This window comes from Triturus cristatus, chromosome 2_2, assembly GCF_964204655.1.
Source record: "Triturus cristatus chromosome 2_2, aTriCri1.1, whole genome shotgun sequence".
Classification (NCBI taxonomy): domain Eukaryota; kingdom Metazoa; phylum Chordata; class Amphibia; order Caudata; family Salamandridae; genus Triturus; species Triturus cristatus.
In genome coordinates, this window is record NC_140582.1 from 1,261,320,511 (window position 1) to 1,261,346,316 (window position 25,806).

Genomic DNA, 25,806 nt, shown 5'->3' on the forward strand with positions numbered 1-25,806 from the left:
CGCTCCTCCTGATGTATCATGAAGAGAGTCTTCTCCTTAGCTTGTTAGCTCTTCTCGTCCTTGGATCTTGTGCTCCTCCTGGTAGACAATGACCACAGTCTTCTCTCCAACTCCTTAGTTCTTCTCATCCTTGGATGTTGCGCTCCTCCTGATACACCATGAAAACAGGCTTCTCCTCAGCTCATTAGCTCTTCTCATCCTTGGATGTTGCGCTCCTCCTGGTACACCATGATCAGAGGCTTCTCCTAAGCTTTTTAGCTCTTCTCGTCCTTGGATGTTGTGTTCCTCCTAGTACACCATGAACTGAGGCCTCTCCTTAGATCATTAGCTCTTCTCGTCCTTGGGTGTTATTCTCCTTCTGGTAAAAAATGAACCGAGCCTTCTCCTCAGATCGTTACCTCTTCTTGTCCTTGGCTGTTGCGCTCCTCCTGATGCACCATAAAGAGAATCTTCTCCTCAGCTTATTAGCTCTTCTCGTCCTTGGATCTTGTGCTCCTCCTGATACACCATGAACAGAAGGTTCTCTCCAGCTTGTTAGCTCTTCTCGTCCTTGGATCTTGTGCTCCTCCTGGTTCACCATGAACAGACTCCACTCTCCAGCTCGTTAGTTCTTCTCGTCCTTGGATGTTGCGTTCCTCCTGATACACCAAGAACAGAGGCTTCTCCTCAGCTCGTTAGCTCTTCTCGTCCTAGGAAGTTGCGCTCCTCCTGGAACACCATGAACTGAGGATTCTCCTTAGATCATTAGCTCTTTTCAACCTCGGATGTTATTCTCCTTCTGGTAAAAAATGAACCAAGGCTTCTCCTCAGATCGTTAGCTTTTCTCGTCCTTGGCTGTTGCGCTCCTCCTGATGCACCATGAAGAGAGGCTTCTCCTCAGCTTGTTAGCTCTTCTCATCCTTGCATCTTGTGCTCCTCCTGACACACCATGAACAGAAGGTTCTCTCCACCTTGTTACCTCTTCTTGTCCTTGACTGTTGCGCTCCTCCTGATGCACCATAAAGAGAAGCTTCTCCTCAGCTTATTAGCTCTTCTCGTCCTTGGATGTTATTCTTCTTCTGGTACAAAATGAACCGAGGCTTCTTCTCCTTAGCTCTTCTCGTCTTTGGATGTTGTGCTCCTCCTGATGCACCATGAAGAGAGGCTTCTCCTCAGCTCGTTAGCTCTTCCCGTCCTTGGATCTTGTGCTCCTCCTGATACACCAGGAGCAGACTCTACTCTCCAGCTCATTAGTTCTTCTAGTCCTTGGATGTTGCACTTCTCCTGATACACCACGAACAGTGGCCTCTCCTCAGCTCGTTAACTCTTTTTGTCCTAGGAAGTTGTGCTCCTCCTCATACACCATGAACTGAGGCTTCTCCTTAGATCATTTGCTCTTCTCGTCCTTGGATGTTGCGCCTCTGCTGATGTACAATGAAGAGAGGCTCATCCTCAGCTCGTTCGCTCCTCAAGTCCTTGGATCTTGTCCTCCTCCTGGTACACCATGAACAGAGGCTTCTCTGCAGCTCGTTAGCTCTTCTCATCCTTGGATCTTGTGCTCCTCCTGGTAGACAATGAACAGAGTCTTCTCTCCAGCTCCTTAGTTCTTCTCATCCTTGAATGTTGCACTCCTCCTGATACACCATGAAAACAGGCTTCTCCTCAGCTCGTTAGCTCTTCTCATCCTTGGATGTTGCCTCTCCTCCTGATACACCATGAAAAGAGGATTCTCCTCAGCTCATTAGCTCTTCTCGTCCTTGGATGTTGTGCTCCTCCTGATACACCATTAACTGAGGCCTCTCCTTAGATCATTAGCTCTTCTCGTTCTTGGATGTTATTCTCCTTCTGATACAAAATGAACCGAGGCTTCTCCTCCTTAGCTCTTCTCATCCTTGGATGTTTCGCTCCTCCTGATGTACCATGAAGAGAGTCTTCTCCTTAGCTTGTTAGCTCTTCTCGTCCTTGGATCTTGTGCTCCTCCTGGTAGACAATGAACAGAGTCTTCTCTCCAACTCCTTAGTTCTTCTCATCCTTGGATGTTGCGCTCCTCCTGATACACCATCAAAACAGGCTTCTCCTCAACTCGTTAGCTCTTCTCATCCTTGGATGTTGCGTTCCTCCTGGTACACCATGAACAGAGGCTTCTCCTCAGCTTTTTAGCTCTTCTCGTCCTTGGATGTTGTGTTCCTCCTGGTACACCATGAACTGAGGCCTCTCCTTAGATCATTAGCTCTTCTCGTCCTTGGATGTTATTCTCCTTCTGGTAAAAAATGAACCGAGCCTTCTCCTCAGATCGTTACCTCTTCTTGTCCTTGGCTGTTGCGCTCCTCCTGATGCACCATAAAGAGAAGCTTCTCCTCAGCTTATTAGCTCTTCTCGTCCTTGGATCTTGTGCTCCTCCTGGTTCACCATGAACAGACTCCACTCTCCAGCTCGTTAGTTCTTCTCGTCCTTGGATGTTGCGTTCCTCCTGATACACCAAGAACAGAGGCTTCTCCTCAGCTCGTTAGCTCTTCTCGTCCTAGGAAGTTGCGCTCCTCCTGGAACACCATGAACTGAGGATTCTCCTTAGATCATTAGCTCTTTTCAACCTCGGATGTTATTCTCCTTCTGGTAAAAAATGAACCGAGCCTTCTCCTCAGATCGTTACCTCTTCTTGTCCTTGGCTATTGCGCTCCTCCTGATGCACCATAAAGAGAAGCTTCTCCTCAGCTTATTAGCTCTTCTCATCCTTGGATCTTGTGCTCCTCCTGATACACCATGAACAGAAGGTACTCTCCACCTTGTTAGCTCTTCTTGTCCTTGGCTGTTGCGCCCCTCCTGATGCACCATAAAGAGAAGCTTCTCCTCAGCTTATTAGCTTTTCTCGTCCTTGGATGTTATTCTCCTTCTGGTACAAAATGAACCGAGGCTTCTTCTCCTTAGCTCTTCTCGTCTTTGGATGTTGCGCTCCTCCTGATGCACCATAAAGAGAAGCTTCTCCTCAGCTTATTAGCTCTTCTCATCCTTGGATCGTGTGCTCCTCCTGATACACCATGAACAGAAGGTTCTCTCCACCTTGTTACCTCTTCTTGTCCTTGGCTGTTGTGCTCCTCCTGATGCACCATGAACAGACTCTACTCTCCAGCTCGTTAGTTCTTCTCGTCCTTGGATGTTGCGTTCCTACTGAAACACCAAGAACAGAGGCTTCTCCTCAGCTCGTTAGCTCTTCTCGTCCTAGGAAGTTGCGCTCCTCCTCTTACAACATGAACCGAGGCTTCTTCTTAGATCATTAGCTCTTCTCGTCCTTGGATGTTATTCTCCTTCTGGTAAAAAATGAACCGAGCCTTCTCCTCAGGTCGTTACCTCTTCTTGTCCTTGGCTGTTGTGTGCCTCCTGATGTACCATAAAGAGAAGCTTCTCCTCAGCTTATTAGCTCTTCTTGTCCTTGGATCTTGTGCTCCTCCTGATACACCATGAACAGAAGGTTCTCTCCACCTCGTTAGCTCTTCTCGTCCTTGGATCTTGTGCTCCTCCTGGTTCACCATGAACAGACTCTACTCTCCAGCTCGTTAGTTCTTCTCGTCCTTGGATGTTGCGTTCCTACTGAAACACCAAGAACAGAGGCTTCTCCTCAGCTCGTTAGCTCTTCTCGTCCTAGGAAGTTGCGCTCCTCCTGGTACACCATGAACTGAGGCTTCTTCTTAGATCATTAGCTCTTCTTGTCCTTGGATGTTGCGCTCCTCCTGATACACAATTAAGACATGCTCATCCTCAGCTCGTTAGCTCTTCACATCCTTGTATCTTGTGCTTCTCCTGGTACACCATGAACAGAGGCGTATCTGCAGCTCGTTAGCTCTTCTCGTCCTTGGATCTTGTGCTCCTCCTGGTAGACAATGAACAGAGGCTTCTCTCCAGCTCGTTAGTTCTTCTCGTCCTTAGATGTTGTGCTCCTCCTGGAATACCATGAACTGAGGCTTCTCCTTAGATCATTAGCTCTTCTCGTCCTTGGATGTTGCGCTCCTTCTGATGTACAATGAAGAGAGGCTTATCCTCAGCTCGTTTGCTCTTCATGTCCTTGGATCTTGTGCTCCTCCTGGTACACCATGAACAGAGGCTTCTCTGCAGCTCGTTAGCTCATCTCATCCTTGGATCCTCTGCTCCTCCTGGTAGACAATGAACAGAGTCTTCTCACCAGCTCCTTAGTTCTTCTCATCCTTGGATGTTGCACTCCTCCTGATACACCATGAAAACAGGCTTCTCCTCAGCTCGTTAGCTCTTCTCATCCTTGGATGTTGCGCTCCTCCTGGTACACCCTGAACAGAGGCTTCTCCTCAGCTTTTTAGCTCTTCTCGTCCTTGGATGTTGTGCTCCTCCTGTTACACCATGAACTGAGGCCTCTCCTTAGATCATTATCTCTTCTCGTCCTTGGATGTTATTCTCCTTCTGGTAAAAAATGAACTGAGCCTTCTCCTCAGATCGTTACCCCTTCTTGTCCTTGGTTGTTGCGCTCCTCCTGTTGCACCATAAAGAGAAGCTTCTCCTCAGCTTATTAGCTCTTCTCGTCCTTGGATCTTGTGCTCCTCCTGATACACCATGAACAGAAGGTTCTCTCCAGCTCGTTAGCTCTTCTCGTCCTTGGATCTTGTGCTCCTCCTGGTTCACCATGAACAGACTCTACTCTCCAGCTCGTTAGTTCTTCTCGTCTTTGGATGTTGCGTTCCTCCTGATACACCAAGAACAGAGGCTTCTCCTCAGCTCGTTAGCTCTTCTCGTCCTAGGAAGTTGCGCTTCTCCTGGTACACCATGAACTGAGGGTTCTCCTTAGATCATTAGCTCTTCTCGTCCTCGGATGTTATGTTCCTTCTGGTACAAAATGAACCAAGGCTTCTCCTCAGATCGTTAGCTCTTCTCCTCCTTGGATGTTGCGCTCCTCCTGACACACCATGAACAGAGGCTTCTCCTCAGCTCGTTCGCTCTTCTCGTCCTTGGATCTTGTGCTCCTCCTGGTACACCATGAACAGAGGCTTCTCCTCATCTCGTTAGCTCTTCTCGTCCTTGGATCTTGTGCTTCTCCTGGTACACCATGAACCGAGGCTTCTCTCCAGCTCGTTAGTTCCTCTTGTCCTTGGATGTTGCTCTCCTCCTGATACACCATGAAGAGAGGATTTTCCTCAGCTCATTAGCTCTTCTCGTCCTTGGATGTTGCGCTCCTCCTGGTTCACCATGAACTGAGGCTTCTACTTAAATCATTAGCTCTTCTTGTCCTTGGATGTTATGCTCCTTCTTGTGCAAAATGACCCAAGGCTTCTTCTCAGATCGTTAGCTCTTCTCGTCCTTGGATGTTGCGCTCCCTCTGATACGCCATGAACAGAGGCTTCTCTCCAGCTTGTTAGTTCTTCTTGTCCTTGGATGTTGTGCTCCTCCTGGTACACCGTGAAGAGTAGCTTATCCTCAGCTCGTTAGCTCTTCTTGTCCTTGGATGTTGCTTTCCTCCTGATGCACCATGAAGAGAGGCTTATCTTCAGCTCGTTAGTTCTTCTTGTCCTTGGATGTTGCTCGCCTCCTGATACACCATGAAGAGAGACTTATCCTCAGCTCGTTAGCTCTTTTCGTCCTTGGATCTTGTGCTCCCCCTGATACAACATGAACAGAGGCTTCTCTCCAGCTCGTTAGCTCTTCTAGTCCTTGCCAAAAGCTCTCCTCCCAAACCCGGCTACAGTGCCAGAGGGGGGCCCCTAGAGCAGTCACCCTCGCACACCCTGGGGCTGCTGGGGCTAATGTTACACCACTGGTGTCCCCCAAAGGTGTAACAGGGATCCCCCCTCACACTCCGCACCCAGTCAGGAGCTCTCAGACCTGGGACCGCAACCTGTGCACAGTGTCAGAGGGGGGCCCCTGGAGCAGTCACCCCCGCACACCCTGGAGCTGCTGGGGCTAATGTTACACCACTGGTGTCCCCCAAAGGTGCAACAGGGAACCCCCCTCACACTCCGCACCCTGTCAGGAGCTCTCAGACCAGGGCCTGCAACCTGTGCACAGTGCCAGAGGGGGGCCCCTAGAGCCGTCACCCCTGCACACCCTGGGGCTGCTGGGGCTAATGTTACACCACTGGTGTCCCCAAAGGTGTAACAGGGAACCCCCCTCACACTCTGCACCCACTCAGAAGCTCCAGACCAGGGACCTGCAACCTGTGCACAGTGCCAGAGGGGGTCCCTAGAGCAGTCACCCCTGCACACCCTGGGGCTGCTGGGGTTAATGTTACACCATTGGTGTCCCCCAAACTTGTAACAGGGAACCCCCCTCACACTCCGCACCCAGTCAGGAGCTCTCAGACCAGGGACCTGCAACCTGTGCACAGTGCCAGAGGGGGGCTCCTAGAGCAGTCACCCCTGCACACCCTGGGGCTGCTGGTGCTAATATTACACCACTGGTGTCCCCCAAAGGTGTAACAGGTAACACCCTCACACTCCGCACCCAGTTAGGAGCTCTCAGACCAGGGCCTACAACCTGTGCACAGTGCCAGAGGGGGGCCCCCTAGAGCAGTCACCCCTGCACACCCTGGGGCTGCTGGGGCTAATGTTACACCACTGGTGTCCCCAAAGGTGTAACAGGGAACCCCCCTCACACTCCGCACCCACTCAGAAGCTCCAGACCAGGGACCTGCAACCTGTGCACAGTGCCAGAGGGGGTCCCTAGAGCAGTCACCCCTGCACACCCTGGGGCTGCTAAGGCTAACGTTACACCACTGGTGTCCCCCAAAGGTGTAACAGGGAACCCCCTCACACTCCGCACCCAGTCAGGAGCTCTCAGACCAGGGACCTGCAACCTGTGCACAGTGCTAGAGGGGGGTCCCTAGAGCAGTCACCCCCGCACACTCTGGGGTTGCTGGGGCTAATGTGACACCACTGGTGTCCTCCAAAGGTGTAACAGGGAACCCCCCTCACACTCCGCACCCAGTCAGGAGCTCTCAGACCAGGGACCTGCAACCTGTGCACAGTGCCAGAGGGGGGCCCCTAGAGCAGTCACCCCTGCACACCCTGGGGCTGCTGGGGTTAATGTTACACCATTGGTGTCCCCCAAACTTGTAACAGGGAACCCCCCTCACACTCCGCACCCAGTCAGGAGCTCTCAGACCAGGGTCCTGCAACCTGTGCACAGTGCCAGAGGGGGGCTCCTAGAGCAGTCACCCCTGCACACCCTGGGGCTGCTGGTGCTAATATTACACCACTGGTGTCCCCCAAAGGTGTAACAGGTAACACCCTCACACTCCGCACCCAGTTAGGAGCTCTCAGACCAGGGCCTACAACCTGTGCACAGTGCCAGAGGGGGGCCCCCTAGAGCAGTCACCCCTGCACACCCTGGGGCTGCTGGGGCTAATGTTACACCACTGGTGTCCCCAAAGGTGTAACAGGGAACCCCCCTCACACTCCGCACCCACTCAGAAGCTCCAGACCAGGGACCTGCAACCTGTGCACAGTGCCAGAGGGGGTCCCTAGAGCAGTCACCCCTGCACACCCTGGGGCTGCTGAGGCTAACGTTACACCACTGGTGTCGCCCAAAGGTGTAACAGGGAACCCCCTCACACTCCGCACCCAGTCACGAGCTCTCAGACCAGGGACCTGCAACCTGTGCACAGTGCTAGAGGGGGGTCCCTAGAGCAGTCACCCCCGCACACTCTGGGGTTGCTGGGGCTAATGTGACACCACTGGTTTCACCCAAAGGTGTAACAGGGAACCCCCCTCACACTCCGCACCCAGTCAGGAGCTCTCAGAACAGGGACCTGCAACCTGTGCACAGTGCCAGAGGGGGGCCCCTAGAGCAGTCACCCCTGCACACCCTGGGGCTGCTGGGGTTAATGTTACACCACTGGTGTCCCCCAAAGGTGTAACAGGGAACCCCCTCACACTCCGCACCCAGTCAGGAGCTCTCAGACCAGGGTCCTGCAATCTGTGCACAGTGCCAGAGGGGGGCCCCTAGAGCAGTCACCCCCGCACACCCTGGGCTGCTGGGGCTAATGTTACACCACTGGTGTCCTCCAAAGGTGTAACAGGGAACCCCCCTCACACTCTGCACCCTCTCAGGAGCTCCAGACCAGGGACCTGCAACCTGTGCACAGTGCCGGAGGGCGTCCCTAGAGCAGTCACCCCCACACACCCTGGGGTTGCTGAGGCTAATGTTACACCACTGGTGTCACCAATGAACTTGCCTCGTATTAAAAAGATTCCTGAGTGTCTAGTGTGGATTCCTACTCAAACACATGGGAAACCACACCCTGAGGATGCAGGCGAATGCTGATTTGGGTCATTCCGTGGCAGAGGTACGTTCCTGTGTGAGTAACACTGAAGGGTGAAAAGAGATATTGATGAGAGGTTTACACGCCAGCAGGTCACCCTGAATGTAACGAAAAAATGTACTGTTTTATAAGTGTATTGTGTGAGCTCATGCTTGGAAAATTCTAATGCTGATATTTTAGCAAACACTCTGGCACAGGGGTTTGTGAATATCCAGGCAGGGAAAGGGTTTATAGAATGAGAATGATTTGCATTACTTCTGTTTCTGCAGATCCGTTTACGAAAGTTGTACTGACGCATTCCAAGGAACCCTGTGTTGGGTTTTTGCGGATTAAATTCCCTAAATGGGGAAGAGTGTGCAACCACCAGTGGGACATGAAGGATGCTGCAGTGGTCTGTAGAGAGCTGGGATGTGGAGTTCCAGTTTCAGCAACAACCGGATCTTCATTTATTGAAAATAGATATGAGCTGGTACTGATTACAGATGTACAGTGCAATGGAGATGAACACAGGCTCTCAGAGTGTCCCTACACCACCAAGATACCTCGGGATTGCGATACCACGAAGTCCGCAGGAGTGCGCTGCACAGGTAAGAAACAATCACTACTATGAGATCTCACTTCCTGGTAAGAGATGTAAACAATGTCTCTGCATCTTTGTAAAGCAAAGCTAACAACAAAGTAGCAGAGTGCTGTACAGTAAACTGGAGAGCATTGCAGTGTGGCGAGGAGCCCGTGGGAGCAGAATGAGGAGGAAACATGGTCCACAGAGATGGTGGACACGAGGACTGGTCTGTAACCAGAGGCTGTGAGCCCAGGAATACTTTGGGAGTAAGGTAGACTTTAGGGCATTTTCAGGTAACATGGTTATAGTGAAATTGGATTTTGATTATATTTTTTTTCACAGAATCCACAAAACCATAGCATTTTCAACCCAAACCAACCACCTGGCAGTATCTTGCATGGCTTCCGTATGATTATTTTTGCTACTTTTAAACAGGTTCAACCTTTAAATGCTACCAAGTAGATCTTCCTTAACCCGCACACCTCCCACAATTTAGCAGGACATTATGGGTCATATGTACGACCATTTTTTGCGGTCACAAATGGGAGATCGGCCTGTTTGAGACCGCATAAAAGGGTCCAAGCATGTACAAATGTTATTTTGCGAGTCACTGATTAAAAAAATAGCGTTTGCGACTCTTGCTATTAGAAAGGGGCATCCCTTCCTTATAGTGAGTCTCAAAGGCATGTACTATTGTTTTGAAACCGCATTTGAGCTTGCAAAACACTTGCAGTTTACCACCTACTTCAAGTTGGTGGTAAACCACTCACAAATGTGAAGGGGTCTCCTGGTATCTATCTATCTATCTATCTATCTATCTATCTATCTATCTATCTATCTATCTATCTATCTATCTATCTATCTATCTATCTATCTATCTATCTATCTATCTATCTATCTATCTATCTATCTATCTATCTATCTATCTATCTATCTATCTATCTATCTATCTATCTATCTATCTGTTTATCAGTCTATTATCTATCTATCTGTGTAGTTAGGTGAATTTGTCAGTGACAACATTAACGTTTTGAAGTAAAAAGCATCAGTGATGTCATATATTATGTCATAGAACATATCATCAGTGATTTCATGTGAGGCCATAAGCAGGGCGTGGCGTGGACGCAGGTTATAGTTAGTGCTGCTAACTATAAATGCTGAATTTCTGTATTTGTTTTAGTTTAAAACATTTATGATGTCACTGAGAAATTCACCAAACTATAACATAACATTTTTACCTTTGTTTTTTTCAGTGAATTACTAAGGTTCTTTTTATTTTAAATGAAACAGATCTTTTTATTACCCAACACTAAAACGTTACTCTAAACTTTGTTTTTTTCGGTAAATTTCTAGGTTTTGTTTAACTCTTTAAATGCGGGCGAAATTTTCCAGCAGTGTGGGAAAATTTGACGCGTGCACAAATCAAATGGCTCCCGGCCGTCCGACGCACATGCCACCCGTGGCGTCAGACAGCCAGGGGCCGTCTGACGCATCCAAAGGGTTTCAGTCAATAAAAAAAAATTGTGAGTGTATGTGTGGTAGAATGACTTTATTGTATATGTTGTGTGCATACATTATTTTGAAAAAGAATGGTTCACAGTTTGCAAAATATTTCTCAAATATGTGTGAGTATTAAACAGATAAATATTCAGTATTTCAGTGTAGATTGTGTATTTTCTCAGTTCTTGTAACTCTCATATCGAGACATGTTACCAGCAGTCTATTTTTTCGGTGTCATTACTCCCGTGAAGACCTTGTGGGACACTTGCGAGATCGTAGAGTTCTAAATTTCATTGTGATCTTTTATATACAGTTCTTTATCATCTTTTATTTATTATTTAATGCCAATCTATAATAGATTAATGATTTAGTGATAAAAACATGTTTGGATATATATTTTTTTAAGTGATGCGCTCTTGAGACGCTTGCGGGAGTCGGATGTACAATCCCCTGCGTGGACTCAAACGGGCTGTACCTTCTGTTTGGCTTTTGCAACGTACTCGTGAGATCCTACATTTAGAATTAAGTTAATTACAGTGTTTTGCCGTAAATTTGAAGAAAGTAAAATATTAGACATGTTGATTAAATTAGAAAAATGAATTATGTATTGTTGTCATGACGCTATTGAACTGCGCTTACATTGAGATGGGGAAAACACAATGTCACCCGACTTGAAAGACAACTCTTAAGTCCATTCCACTTCACATCCAGGCCAATGTCCCACTTCCCTAGAGAGTTCTCGGTCTAGTTGTTTTCTGACTCGAGACTCTCTTTGTGATCAACGCGCCAGCGCGAGCTTCGTGCGGCGCACTTCAACTGTGAAGAAACCTGAAGCGGACGTTTCTCTTCAGCGCGCTGTGACCAAACTGAGGAGATACAGTCTGTGGCGGTCGCGTATCCTGAGCTTCAGCTTAGGCATCTTTGAGGAAAGTACTGGAGGCATTTTTGTGATGTTTGCTTGAATTATTCCTTATGTTCTCAATTATTTGAATTACAGCGCTATTCCTGTCAGCAAGTTTACCGGTGAGTCGTGTCCAGTATCTGAGGAAGGTGCATTGCAGAGTTTGACTAGGACAGCAAAGAGAAGAGTCTTCTGTGAAGAGAAGCCTTATCAATCGTCATAAGTAAGAGTGTTAATTCTACAGTGTTCTGCAAGTGTTAAAATAATCGGCAGGGTTATGCAGTGAAGAAATTATAAGCAACGTTTTTTCCAGCCAATAATTCCTAGAAATATATAAGACTTTTGAGCAGCTTTTTCCTGACATAGCTCTTCAAGTACTATTTAAGAAAAGACTTATTTTGAGTTACTGCAAACGGAGTTGTTTATCTTCCGTAATACAATTTAATGGTTTGAAAGACTGGTCAGCTACGAACTTTTAATTTTGCTCAGTTTTAATCTCACTATGAAGCCCGAACAAACTGATCAAATGAATCAATGACATAACTTTTAAGAGAGGGGCTAGATCTCTGGCACAAAGAGGTAAAGAGTAGTGAAAAAGGAAAAGTATTACCACGCAGGGTTTAGATAGGGAAAAAACTAATTGTTGTTATTCATTTCAGGAATCAAAATAGAACAGATTTCCAGGAGAAGAAACAGAATCCAGAGGCAGTCTCTCTTGTTTTGTCTTCCACTTCCCCTTTCCCCCTGGCTGAATTCGGAGGCAGTTGTTTTCACCTGTCGCTGACTTTGGTGAGAGTGTTTTGGGACCAATCATCTATTCCTGGGGAGATCGCAACAGGAATCTGACAACTGTTCTTTGGAAGATATGGAGCAAGTACTTTTTTTACGGTCTCGCAAGACATCTGCGAGACTCTGACCAGAGCTCCAGGACAAGGAGCAAACCCTATAGAACGATTTTGATTGGTACATTTCTTGTTTGAATCTGTTTATAGAGTATTTTCCAGAATTTACAGCTTATATATCACTGAATCATATTTTCAACAGTACTGTCATATGGTCACAGAGAAATTCGACTTAGATCCAATAAAAATATGAAAAACTTTGAACATTAAACAATGTAATCCCACAACATGAAAGTGTGTACATCTGCAGAGTTGCGACACCTGGGATAACAGGTTCACTGAAGGGGTGAGCAGTCAGAGTGGTGTACTGGAGGCGTACATCTGGAGAGCCCTCAGTGTCATGGCCCCTCTGGGTGATTGAGCAATGTGTAACAGGGCAGCCTCGAAGTCAGGTGGGATGGCAACCCAACAGGAAACAAGAGGGTATTTGCACAATCCTGTTGTATCCTTTCTGTTTAAAGAAGCACATTCAGGCTAGTTCCGTGTTTCCATGGAATGTTCCCAAGCAGCATTTATGCGAGGGGTGGGCAACTTCCACCTCCAGGTAATCAAGCGTTCCGCTAGGAAGAGTCCCAAATAAATGAAGCGAGTCACATATTACATCACTCATGACATGGTCAGTGACATCACTCATGACATCACTGATGACATCTCAAATGACATCACTGATGACATCACTGATGACATCATCCTTGTGATAGAGTGGCAGACCTCCTCTCCCCCTAATATAACATTTGATACACACATTCAAAAATAGAGACTAAACTTTTCAAAACAATGGACATACCAATACCAGTTACAACAACCTCTTCAGTAATTCTAAGATCCACATCCACATCCACTCATTCACCAACAGTCCTATACAGTCACTCATACATGTACTCACTCATCATATGTACTCATACACCTATACATCCTGTTACACAATGCCACTCATCCATAGAGTTACTCACACACATAGTCACTCATGCTAATAAAGAATCAAACATACATTTACTTGCATATACAGTTATACACACACCACCACACTTACGTCTACGGAAACTTACACATACTTAGTCTTTTAAACAATCACTTATAGAAACACATACTTATTCATAGAGGAACTCTTTCAATCTCTCACTCTCACATATACTCACTTATATACACCAATAGTCACATATACTAGTTTAAAACATATGTATTTACTCTTAAAGACACTATTGAGACAGTCATTCACTCACTAACACACCCATACACACACTCATCCACCCATACAGTCCTGCACACATGCTGTCTTCAACACATACAAACAGTGAGTCACTCATTCATGCACCTATGCTCTACGTAATACCCCCCACTGAACCATGTAGACACTCAGACTGATACTCAAAAAACCAACTAATAACCTATATAGACACCCATGTAGCTACTCACCAACCCATGCAGCCACTTATACACAAAGTGAGAGACTGATACAGATATTTACATATTTAAACATTACTCACTAAGCCATGTATGTATGTATGTATTTATATTTGTAAAGCGCACTGCAACCCTACGGGCATCCTGGCGCTGATGACAGAGTGAAGGAAGGAAGGAGGGGAGGCTGAGAATTAAGCTCTGGGGAACAGCCAGGTTTTCAGCTGTCTGCGAAAAAGGGTAAGATCCTGAACCAGTCGTAGCTCCACAGGGAGACTATTCCATAGACGTGCAGCCGCAGTGCTGAAGGCACGACCTCCCAGGGTGGCTCTCGTTGTTTTGGGAATCAAGGCCAGCCTAGCTGATGAGGAGCGCAGCATGCGCGTGGGAGTATACCATCTAAAAAGATTTTGCAATGGTATAGGGCCGAAGCCATGAAGAGCTTTAAAAGCTACACACAGTGATTTAAACAAAATTCTCTGATGCACAGGCAGCCAATGGAGTTCGGACAAAGCCCTAGTACTAGAGGAGAAACGCGGTCTCAGAAGGGCAAGTTTTTCAGCAGCTGCCTGGGTCCGTTGAAGTCTCTGTATCAAATATGCAGGGGAGGCAAGCAGCAAGGCGTTACAGTAGTCCAAGCGACTAAGAATTGTGCATCGGACTACTGTACCTCGTACATGAGGGGGAAGAAGGGGCAAAATCCTACGTAGGCCTCTCATGATCAGATAACAGTTTGAAACCACCTTGTTAACGAGTGACTCCAAACTTAGCTTCTCATTAAAGCATTCACTATGATACACTTAATCAGTCAGTTACACAATCAATTTTTCAAAAACAAATCATCCATTTAGACACTTATATACCCATTTATTCTTCCATCGACCTTGAGATATACATATATAAAACATATTTAATTTTCAGAAAAACACACATTCACTCGATGATGTCATCAGTGATGTAATTTGAGATGTCATCAGTGATGTCATGAGTGATGTCACTGACCATGTCATGAGTGATGTAATATGTGACGTCATCAGCAGTGCATTGAGGGTGCGCGAGTTATAGTTAGCTGAACTAACTATAACGCGGGAATTTCAATGGTTTTGTACAAGTGAAAAGTCCAGCTAACTATAACGCCCCTGAAACCTATGGTTTTTTCAGTGAATTTTTAAGGTTTTTTAAATGCTAATTCCTAACTATAACGTGCCTGAAACCTATGGTTTTTTCAGTGAATTTCAAAGGTTTTTTAAATGCTAATTTCTAACTATGCCTACAGAGATAGGACATGTGAAGAAAGAAGAAAAAACGCACAGAAAGAAAAAAAAGAAATGCAGAAAGAAACAACAGAAGTCCTCAAAGACGAAGAAAAGTGCAGGAAGAAGGATAACGTGCAGAAAGTACAAAAAGAAGAGCAGAAAGAAGCCTTGTTGCAAAATCCTCCTGTACCCTCAACTTTTTCAGACGGATACTGGTGGTAACTGAGTCTGACTAACCAGTCCTAGAGCCAGTGCTATGTTAAAAGACACTTAGAATACAGTGAAAACACCTACATACACTAGGGAACATTATGCGTTGGGGTCCCCCTGTGATTAGCATGACCTCCTCTGTAAGCCCCTAGTATATAATAGGGCAGGGGATTAAAACTTCCTCTTAAAACGCAACACAGGGCGTGTTTGCACACATCACCTCAGGCCCCGTCCCCTCCCTTCCCCACTGTGTAAACATGCCCTATGGCCATTTTAAGTTAGGAGATCAAGTCCCCTTGAATCCTGAGGGTCCCTTGGGTCCAACTAGACCACTAGGTACCTCCAGTAAGTGCCACAGAGCTGCGTTGCAGAGAGATGTAAAAAGGGGCATGGCCTAGACCCCCTCTCTGCAATGCAGCGCAGTGGCACTTACTGGAAGCACCTGGTGGGCTAGTTGGCCCCCAGGGTCCCTCAGGATTGAAGGGAAATTTTATCCCCAACTTAAAACGCGCCACAGGGCATGTTTGCACACGTTAACTCAGGCCCCGTCCCCTCACCACTGTGTAAACACGCCCTGTGGCCATTTTTAGTTGGGAGATTACGTTCATTTGAATCCTGAGGGTCCCTAGGGTCCAACTAGCCCACTATGTACCTCCAGTAAGAGCCACAGAGCTGTGTTGCAGAGAGGTGTAAAAAGTGGCACCGCCTGGACCACCTCTCTGAAACACACATCAGTGGTGCTTACTGGAAGCACCTAGTGGGCTAGTTGGCCCCCAGGGGCCCTCAGGATTGAAGGGAATTATTTCCCCAACTTAAAATCGCCATAGGGCGAGTTTGCACACGTCACCTCAGGCCCCGTCCCCTCCCTTCCCCACTTTGTAAACACGCCCTGTGGCCGTTTTAAGTTGGGAGATTAAGTCCCCTTGAATCCTGAGGGTCCCTAGGGGCAAAAAAGCCAACTTGGTACATCCAGTAAGTGCCATTGCAGAGAGGTGTAAAAAGGGGCAAGCCTTGCACCACCTCTCTGCAACGCAGAGCAGTGGCACTTACTGGAAGCTCCTGATGGGCTAGTTGGCCCCCAGGGTACCTCAGGATTGAAAGGGATTTATTTCCCCAACTTAAAACGTGCCACAGGCCGTGTTTGCACACGTCACCTCAGGCCCCGTCCCCTCCCTTAACCACTGTGTAAACGCGCCCTGTGGCCGTTCTAAGTTGAGAGATTAAGTTCTGTTGAATCCAAAGGGTCCCTATGGTCGAACTAGCCCACTAGGTACCTCCAGTAAGCGCCACAGAGCTGCGTGGCATAGAGGTGTAAAAAGGGCGTGGCCTCAGAACACCTGTCTGCAACGCAGCTCCCTGGCGCATACTGGAGATACCTGTTGGGCTAGTTGGCCCTCAGGGACCCTCAGTATTGAAGGGGAATTAATTCCCCAACTTAGAACTCACCAGGGGGCGCGTTTGCAGAGTGCTGCAAGGAGGGGGCTTTTTCTCCGGCACAATGCTGGTCTTTTATTTATTTATTTGTTTTAAGAAGGGGGTCTATGTGCCCCCCTTCTTTTTCTAATTTATTGGCCCTGGGGACCCCATCCCCCAGGGCCTGCACCCTCATTTTTTTTGTTGAAAAAAATAAATTTGGAAGGGGGCCGTGTGACCCCCCTCTCAAGGCCTTAATCGGCCCCGGGGACCCCAACCCCCGGGTCATTGCCTTTTTTTTTTTATTCTTTAGGAGGGGGCTTCGTTGCCCCCCTCCTCAGGCCACTTATGGCCCCAGGGACCCCATCCCCCGGGGCCGGCCTTTGTTTTTTATTATTTAAAAAATATATATATTTATAGAAACACCTAGGACATGCTGGACAAACCGTATGTACCTATCACCATGACGATTTGCGTGATATTCTTTAAAAGGCGACTATGCATACAATGAATCAACGTGGAATGTATTTACACCGCTAGTGAAGCTCTGACGTGCCTGACGCCCTACAGTGCCTAATCCCGGCGCCCCCGCCGGTGGGTCCTCTCCAAGTAGACACCCTTGTCGTTTACTTACACAAACATGGGTAGCTATTGACGGGCACATTTAATACACACGCACACCAAGCCATTCAAAGGGGATACGACAAAAATTCAACCAAACTATGCAAGAAACCCCCCTCACAGTTAATAAAACACACATCCACCGCCGGATGTGTAATACTTTTTATTTTACTCTCTGGAAAGAAGACGAACCTCACTTGGGAGTCACAGCGTGCTCCTGGCTGAGCCCAATGCTGTGTTACACCCACCAGTGCCCGCCGAGTGCCACAAACCTCTGTGTTGTATTCCACCAGCTAGTGCGTATGCTATGACACTCTCTAGCCCATGTGCACTGTACCACCACCCCGTGAATATGTAATGGCACACTTGCCTTCGCACGGATTACATTGCCCCATCTAACAGGCCTTCCTCGATGCCTATGTTATAACGCACAGCGCTATGCCATACATATTACAATCTGGGATCCATATCTTTGTCGCAGTGTATATGCAACGTTACACTCCCCAGCACATATTTCATATTACAACTTTAGAGACTAATTAGGTTACACAACACTGCCCTGTGCATATTACATTCCAAGGTGCATATCGCATAGCACGCGCTAGTGCCTGTGCTATCTCGCGCTCTCCAATGAATCTGTCATTGCGCACAATGTATTGCATATTATATTTCACGCCCCGGTTCATCTTATATCACACTCTTTGGTGCATAGTTTATACCATATACTATATCTAGTTTTTATTTTCAATCGTGCTCTCAGGACTATGTTCTATATAACACTGCGTCCACCTACCCTTTTCATGGGCATTACATTTTGCGATGGGGGTGGAGGGTCAGGGGGTGTTTCTGCCAAGTGAGCCCGGAGTCTCAGTCACAAACGTCCTCTTCTTCCTGACTAAAAGTGAGATTATGCTGCATACTTGTTCATATTTTAAGTAGTTCGCACAGACACACATTTTAAAAACAATAAAGTTCCTAATACTCACCTTCTCTGAACAGTTAGCTTGCTGCCCCATCCACCTCCTCCCTATTCTCTGTTTTCTGAATCCATGGACTAGCCTCCTCCCTCATGCCATGCATGGTCTGATGTGCTGCCACTGCCCTCCATTTAGCACGATGTACCAGTCCACTCCTCCTGCATTCCATTGCCCAAATCTATGGCCCATCATTGACCTCCTGCTTAGCCTCTGTGCTTAGCTTTCTGCCCCTATTCTCCTTCCCCCTGCCCTCCGATGTCTTTGTGCATGCCCCTGCTCCATCCTTTTTGCCCACCATGTTCCATGGACCTGCCACTCCTATCTACTCTGAGTGTTCTGTTGAGCTGCCACTCCCTTCCCACCTGCCTAGCATTGTCAGATGACTGTAACCTGTCCCTGACACCTCCACCCTGCCTGTCCACATGCCATGCCCCTATCCCCTTCCTCCTGTCCTCCATGGGCTATTTTATTGCCACACCCTTCTACCCTCCCTGGTCTGTAATGCTGCAACTGCTCCTCCTGCCTGCGTGGTCTGTTGTGAGGCCCCTTCCCCTGAACTCTCTTGTCTGTGCCCAGGTCCTGACCCTCCCTTCTATCCTCCATGGTCCTTAGTGCATGCCCCTGCACCCTCCTTCTTGCCCATCATAGCCATTGTGCTGCCACTATCCCTCTTGCTTGCCATGCATGGTCTTCTGTGCTGCCATGGCCCCTCCCACCTTCCCTGTGTGGTCAGTGAGCTGCTCCTGACCCCCTCCCACCTTCCCTCCATGGTCTGTGTGTATGCCATCATAGGCTCACTGTTGCTCTCCATGGTGTGTCTTGTTTCCAGTGCCCATCCTGCCTGGCCTCCATGGTCATCTTGCTGCTCCTGCCCTGCCCCCTTGCCCCCAGCCCTCTGTTTCCATGTGCAGACCCTTATTACCTCCCTCCTGACTTGTCTGTACCATTGTAATGCCCCTGATCCGTCCCACCTGCCCTTAATGGTCTGTTATGCTGCAGCTTTCTCTCCTGTCTGTCCATTATGGTCAGCTAGCTATCATTGCCTCTTTACCCTCTGTTCTCTGTTGTCCATGTGCATGGTCCTGCCCTCTCCCTATTGCTTTCTATGGATTGTTGTACTGCACTCCCGTCCCGCATGCGCTGTGTGGTGTATTGTGCTGCTACAAACCCTGATGCCTGCCCTGTAGGGTCAGTTTGGTGCACCTCTCCATGTCCCTCCTGTCCTCTGGTATCCGAGTCCATGTCCCTACCCCAATTCCTCCTGCCTACCATGATCCAATGTACCATACTTGCGAACATTTTGAACTTGGTAAGACGGAGAAATTGAAAATAAACTGGGGTATTGATTTTCCCCTTTGAGTTACATTGAAAAAGAGGAGATTGTAGACAGGAGACAGATCAAATAAAGCCCATTTGAGCTTAAAAACATTGGACATTTCCTGGCTGAAACGGGTCTGTTGGCATGTATGGTTGTACTACCACTGCCTCTTCCTTCTGCCCACAATGGTCTATTATATTGCCACAGCCTCTCTTGCCAGTCCTGTATTGTTGGTTTGTTGCCCCTGCCCCCCTTTCCACTGCCCTCCATAGTCTGTTGTGCTGCCACTGCCCTTCCTGCCTGCCCAGTGTGGTCAAATTGTTGCCTCTGCACTCTCCTACCTGCCTTCAATTTTCAGAGTCCGTACCCCTGGCCTCTGCCTCTCAACAGTATCCTAATGAACAACTAGATTGCTAACATTCTATATTTATTACAAAAGTGTGGAACGCATGACATCATCTTGATGTAATCAAAACTGTAATACCTAGAGCATTTCCTTTAGAAATTACATATATGAGAGGGTCTGATTTGCATCAAAATTATGGTTAGTGCTCTAAAAAACTAAAATGAGGACATGTTTTCTGCGTTTTCAAATAGCGACAAAGAACTTTTAAATTATTTGTAATCTTTATGTTTTTTTCTCCAGTTGACCACTTGATTAAATGTTGCACTTAGGGGAGAGGATGTGGTGTTACTTCCCGAGCTGCAGACTTTGCAACTGGGGAACTAGGTTGAAGTTTCTGCTTCAGCTCAACATTCTGTGATTCTGGTCAAATCACTTAATCTCCCCATGACTACAACCAAAATGAATTTGATCTTGTGTGATGTAACCAATGCTCATGTAAAGCACTCCAATACCTGACAACTCTGCACTATATAAAACTGCAAATACACAAAAAATAAGTGTTTTGCACACTTCTGTCATTGGGCTACATGTGGGCTACTTCTGGGTGATATTTGTGCTGCATTTGGGCTCTTTTGTCTCTGGTGGCCATCTTGGGAGATTTATTTGTTTTGAAGTTTCCTAATTTCCTCATTTACTGCAGTCTCCTCAGTAGGAAATGCTTTCAGGTTTTTTACTTTGGTTCCATCAAGAAGGCATTCAGATGTGTCACGCATTTGCCATAAATTCTGACTGTTAGCACTCTAGTTGCTCATTATATCACTGTAGTAAAGCTACTGCTCACCAGGGAAGTCTGCTGCTGGTATTCAAAGTGCATTATTTCAGTCTGCATGTCAGAATATTTTTATGAAATAGAAGAGGATTTGAGAAGTCAAAATGTGCCCTAATTTTTCTTTCTGCAGCACTAATCATAATTTCTATGGCAAAATGAACCCCCTTATTTTTTTCCTTTGTAAATTAAATGTTTTAAGTGTTACAACTTTATTCCAATCAAGATGGCTTCAGATGTGTCATACTTTTGTCATAAGTAGGACTGTTAGCGCTCTAGTTGTTCTTTAGAACACTCTGGGATGCTGCAGTAGAACAACAGACAGTCTCTGCCCTTGTTAGATGTACATTTTTCACTGAGAATGTCAGACTTCATTCTCACATGACTGAGAAAGATAATGTGAATTTACAGAAAATATGCTCTCAGATTAGCTTATAGATCACCTTCCAAACCTCTGTGGGAAAAGCATGAAAAAATAGTTTTCTCTCAAACATGATTTATGATATCCCAGCAGAAGGCTTTTTCACATGGTAAAATCACCTTAGAACACACCACAATTCCTAAAATGAGTATGGTACCAGCAACAAATGATTTATAATGTAACTAAAGTCTTAAAACCTTCTATTAACTGCAACGCTTTTTAATGAGGTGCTATCATGTATATTGGTCCCAAGATGGCTGCCAACACTTCTTGGATGAAGTACTGACAGCCAATCAGATCTCACGATGAGATGTGTGGTTAGGCTACGCCCAGATATCACTAACTTTTTTACCCTAATTTTCTCAGGAACTACTGAATGGATTTACACCATTTAAGCAAAAGGCACGAGTCTGAACTGAGGAATATCTCTTTGCCAAATTTGGTGTAATTCCGTTCAGCAGTTCGGGCTGTAGCTGCGTCAACAGGTCCTATAGGAAAATGCATGGGGAAAATGCGTTTTCGGACCCCCCTTTTTTCTCGGCCCACGCTTGAGAAATCACAGTGAAATTTTCAGGATAGGAGCGGAGCAGAGCTGGCCAAAAGTTTGAAAAATTTCGCGAAGATTTGTCAAACGGCGCCAAAGATATTCCCAATAGAATGTTGCGGATTTCCTATGGAAAATAGGTCCTAACTATAACTATCTACTGGCGACCGCCAGTAGATAATATATATATATTAAAAAAAGAGAATATGAGAAATTAATGAAAAAATTAAGTGAAAACCACAATGTGGTCATAAAGAAATCAGATAAAGGTGACAATCTGGTTTTGTGGCCTAAAAATGATTACATTCAAGAAGCACATAGACAACTGAACGATGAAAGTTGCTATATACAATCTGGTTTAAAGGAATATAATACAGCCAAGGCAGCACTACAAAAACGATTGGCACAATGGAGATGAGAAGGTCTCATATCCACTGAAGAGTACAAATTTATGTATAATGAGTTTCCGGTATTACCGGTGTTATATTTAATTCCCAAAATACATAAAAATATTATGCCTGTTCCCGGTAGGCCCATCATATCAGCTATTAACAGTGTAAGTGAAAAGGTTGGTCAATATATTGATTACTTTCTACAGAACTTAGTTAAGGACCTACCTAGCTATGTTGGAGATACTGGTGACTTTCTGAAAAAAAATGAGAATTTAACCTGTACTGAAGATCTATATCTAATTACACTAGATATAGAATCATTATACACCAGTATTGACCACAACCAGGGATTGAGAGCGGTAAAACACTTTTTAGATTTAAGAACTAGTGAATTTTATAAACATAACAAAGTTATTCTGGAGCTCATCTCATGGTGCCTCAACAACAATTTTTTTCTTTTTAACAAAGATATTTTTAGACAATAACGAGTTGTAGCGATGGGGGCCTGTTTCTCCCCCAGCTACGCATGTTTGCATGTTGGCTGGTGGGAGGAACAGGTCCTCAACAAGGCGCACCAGGCAACATTTGAGACACATGTTATCACATACTTGAGATACATAGATGATGTTTTTATATTGTGGAAAGGGAAAGAGATAGAAGCCCATCAATTCCTTGAAGACATCAATAAAAATACTATGAACCTAGTTTTCACATGAATACAAAGGGAGGGACTAGAGAGGCCGTTTTCCACTCACGAGTGAGTGGGAGGTCCAGTAGGAACAAAGGCCCCTGATACAGAAATAACAACAATTGTTCCTATAGTTTCACATCCCACATCCATAAGACAAAAATTGAATTTTTTGATGTGTTGGTGCATATTAACCCTTTCCGTGCTCATGACGGAACCACTCCGTCATGAGCCACGGGTGCCGTGTGCTCATGACGGAGTGGTTCCGTCATGCTGCGGCTGTTGGCGGCCACGCCGCCCACGCGGCGCTAATTCCCCGCCTGTGCGGGCGATTAGCGCCGAGGGCGGAGTCATGACAGAACCACTCCGTCATGAGCACAGCCCAACCGTGGCTCATGACGGAGTGGCTCCGTCATGAGCACGGCACCACCGCTGTGCCCCCAAACCCCCCCCAGCGCCGCGGCGGAATTTCCGCCGCGGCGAAGGGGTTAAGGAAGGCAAACTTGCAACCACGTTGTATAGAAAGCCAACATCGGGGAACATCACGCTACATGCGAAAAGTTCACATCCTAGGCATCTAATTGCAAGTATACCGTATGGAGAAATCCTTAGACTCAAGCGCATCTGTAACAATGAGTCAGATTTTAATATATGCACAAATGAAATGGTGGGAAGGCTTGAGGGTACAGTGATAAAATCATAGGCGAAGCTACTAGAAAAGCAAGCACACGACCTAGACATAGCCATTTTAAAAATGATAATATCGAGACACAAAGTGAGTCAGATACCAGAATAATCAAGGTGGATACCCCAAGATTAATCACGACCTATTGTAATGAAGAACGCAAAATTAGAGCCATTGTTGACAGATAATATGCTCTCCAATAGGTTAACAGAAACTCCATTGATCACATTTAGAAAAGGCAAAACGATGGGATCTATCCTTGACAAAAGTTTTTAGAAAATGTGCCACATGTAGAGCATGCAAATTTGGCTGCAACAAGACGCATTATTCAACCCCATTCAGTGAGTCAACAATTCCAATTCATGGCCACTACATCTGCAAAACTGAGTATGCTGTATATGTCCTGACATGCACCTGCGGCCTTAACTACATTGGGAGTACGAAGCTGCAGGTGCATGTCAGAATATTGCAGCATATTAGGGCTATTCTACATAGCGATCCTGCTTGCCCAGTGGCACGACATTTTAAGCGAACACATGCGAATGACATTAACTGTCTTACATATTATGTGATCAATGCCATCCCGAAGTCACGGAAGGGTGGGAATAGGGATTGCCTATTAAGACAGTTGGAAACTAAAATCATTCTTGAGTTTGACAGTAAGTGGCCTAATGGGTTGAATAATACTGAGGATATGCACAATTTCTTATAAATTGTTACATCAAAGTATGAGATGTTACTTTGTATTTGCAGTGAAGGGTCATTCCATAAGATAAGAGATAAGATACCCTGAGATATATTTATTACACATTACAGATATAAAATGTGTATAGGCATAGAAGAGTACAACATTAAGGCATTTGTGTTTTAACAATAGTTATGTTGAATACAATGGTTTTTTTTAAAGATAATATTGTAAAAAATACCCAATTGCACATCAAGTTGTACATTTGCAATGGATCTCGCACAAGTCAATATATATTGCAAGTCTTTTTTCCATGACTATTACCATGTGACGCAGGAAGTTGGAAGTTGGAAGTGGGCGGACACTGAGCAAACACATAAAAATTACAATGGTGATTCACGAAATCGAGCTGGTACTTTTCGATATATATATATATATATATATATATATATATATTCACTGAAAAAACCATAGGTTTCACACACGTTATAGTTAGGAAATAGCATTTAAAAAACCTTGCTAATTCACTGAAAAAACCATAGGTTTCACACATGTTATAGTTAGCTGGACATTTTACTGATAAAAAACCAATGAAATTCCCCCGTTATAGTTACTGTAGGCAACTATAACTCACGCGACCGTAATCCTCTGCTGATGCTAATACTGTATTTAGACACTTATTTGCCCATATCTTCTTCCATTAAATTTTAGCTATACATATATTACAAATATTTTTTTTTCATAAAGACACATATGTCATCAGCAGAGGATTACGGTCGCGTGAGTTATAGTTGCCTACAGTAACTATAACGGGGGAATTTCATTGGTTTTTTATCAGTAAAATGTCCAGCTAACTATAACATGTGTGAAACCTATGGTTTTTTCAGTGAATTAGCAAGGTTTTTTAAATGCTATTTCCTAACTATAACGTGTGTGAAACCTATGGTTTTTTCAGTGAATTTGTACGTTTTTTTAAATGCTAAGTTACTTTACGCCATTTGTGGCGTGCGCGCCCACTTAACACAGTTCGTTCCGTGCACGGTTTTTATCAACTTTAATAAGCCCTGTACATTTGGTGGCCTTCGGCCACCAAAAGCACAGGGGGTGAGGTCAATGTGGATAGTGTTTTTTTTATTTCGATTTTATAATTTCATGTTGCCAAAATTACGTTTTTTTTCTCTATTAATAAGCCCTGCACATTTGGTGGCCTGCGGCCACCAAAAGCACAGGGGGTGGGGTAAGTGTGGATAGTGTTTTTTTTATTTTTATTTTTTTACCGTAAGCGTACGGTAAGCTTACGGTAAGCGTACGGTAAGCGTACGGTAAGCGTACCCCGCGAAATTGCCGAAAAAAAAATAAAACCGTTTTTGCTCTTGGGGGATGTTTGGGGACTCCCTCAACATGACTATGTGGGAGGGAGTTGTCAAAACAGCCCCGTAACATGTTTTTGGCCATCATGTTTGATAAACAACACTCAGTGCGAGAGACAAAATGGCGGACGCCGCTTCCTGGTTTCGGCCTGATTCGAATGTTTACTAAGATCTAAGAGCCAATCAGAATCGCGCTCGCGCACGCCACCGTAAGCTTACGGTAAGCGTACGGTAAGCGTACGGTAAGCGTACCGTAAGCGGGCTCAGATATATATATTGATTTAAAGGCTATTTTCTCAGAATCTACTGAACAGATTTACACCAAACCTACAAAAGGCACTTCCTTGACCTAGGGACTACCTCTCTGCCAAATTTCTAGTAATTCTGTTCAGCCGTTCGGGCTGTAGCTCGTTCTAAAGGTCCTATGGAAAAATGCATGGGAAAAACGCGTTTTGGGACCCCCCTTTTATCTCAGCCCCCGCTTGACGAATCCCCCCGAGACTTTCAGGGTAGGAGCGGAGCGTAGCGCCCCAC

The 25,806-nt window shown here is 45.8% G+C and overlaps 1 protein-coding gene across 1 annotated transcript in view; it reads left to right on the forward strand.

The window, feature by feature from the left end:
* Positions 1 to 25,806, forward strand: part of LOC146863555 (CD5 antigen-like) — an 881,885-nt gene that overhangs the window by 212,191 nt on the left and 643,888 nt on the right. Inside the window, exon 3 of the mRNA XM_085643019.1 lies at positions 8,524 to 8,841. Within this exon, the coding sequence (XP_085499145.1) occupies positions 8,524 to 8,841 (318 nt within the window). The remainder of the gene's footprint in view (positions 1 to 8,523; positions 8,842 to 25,806) is intronic.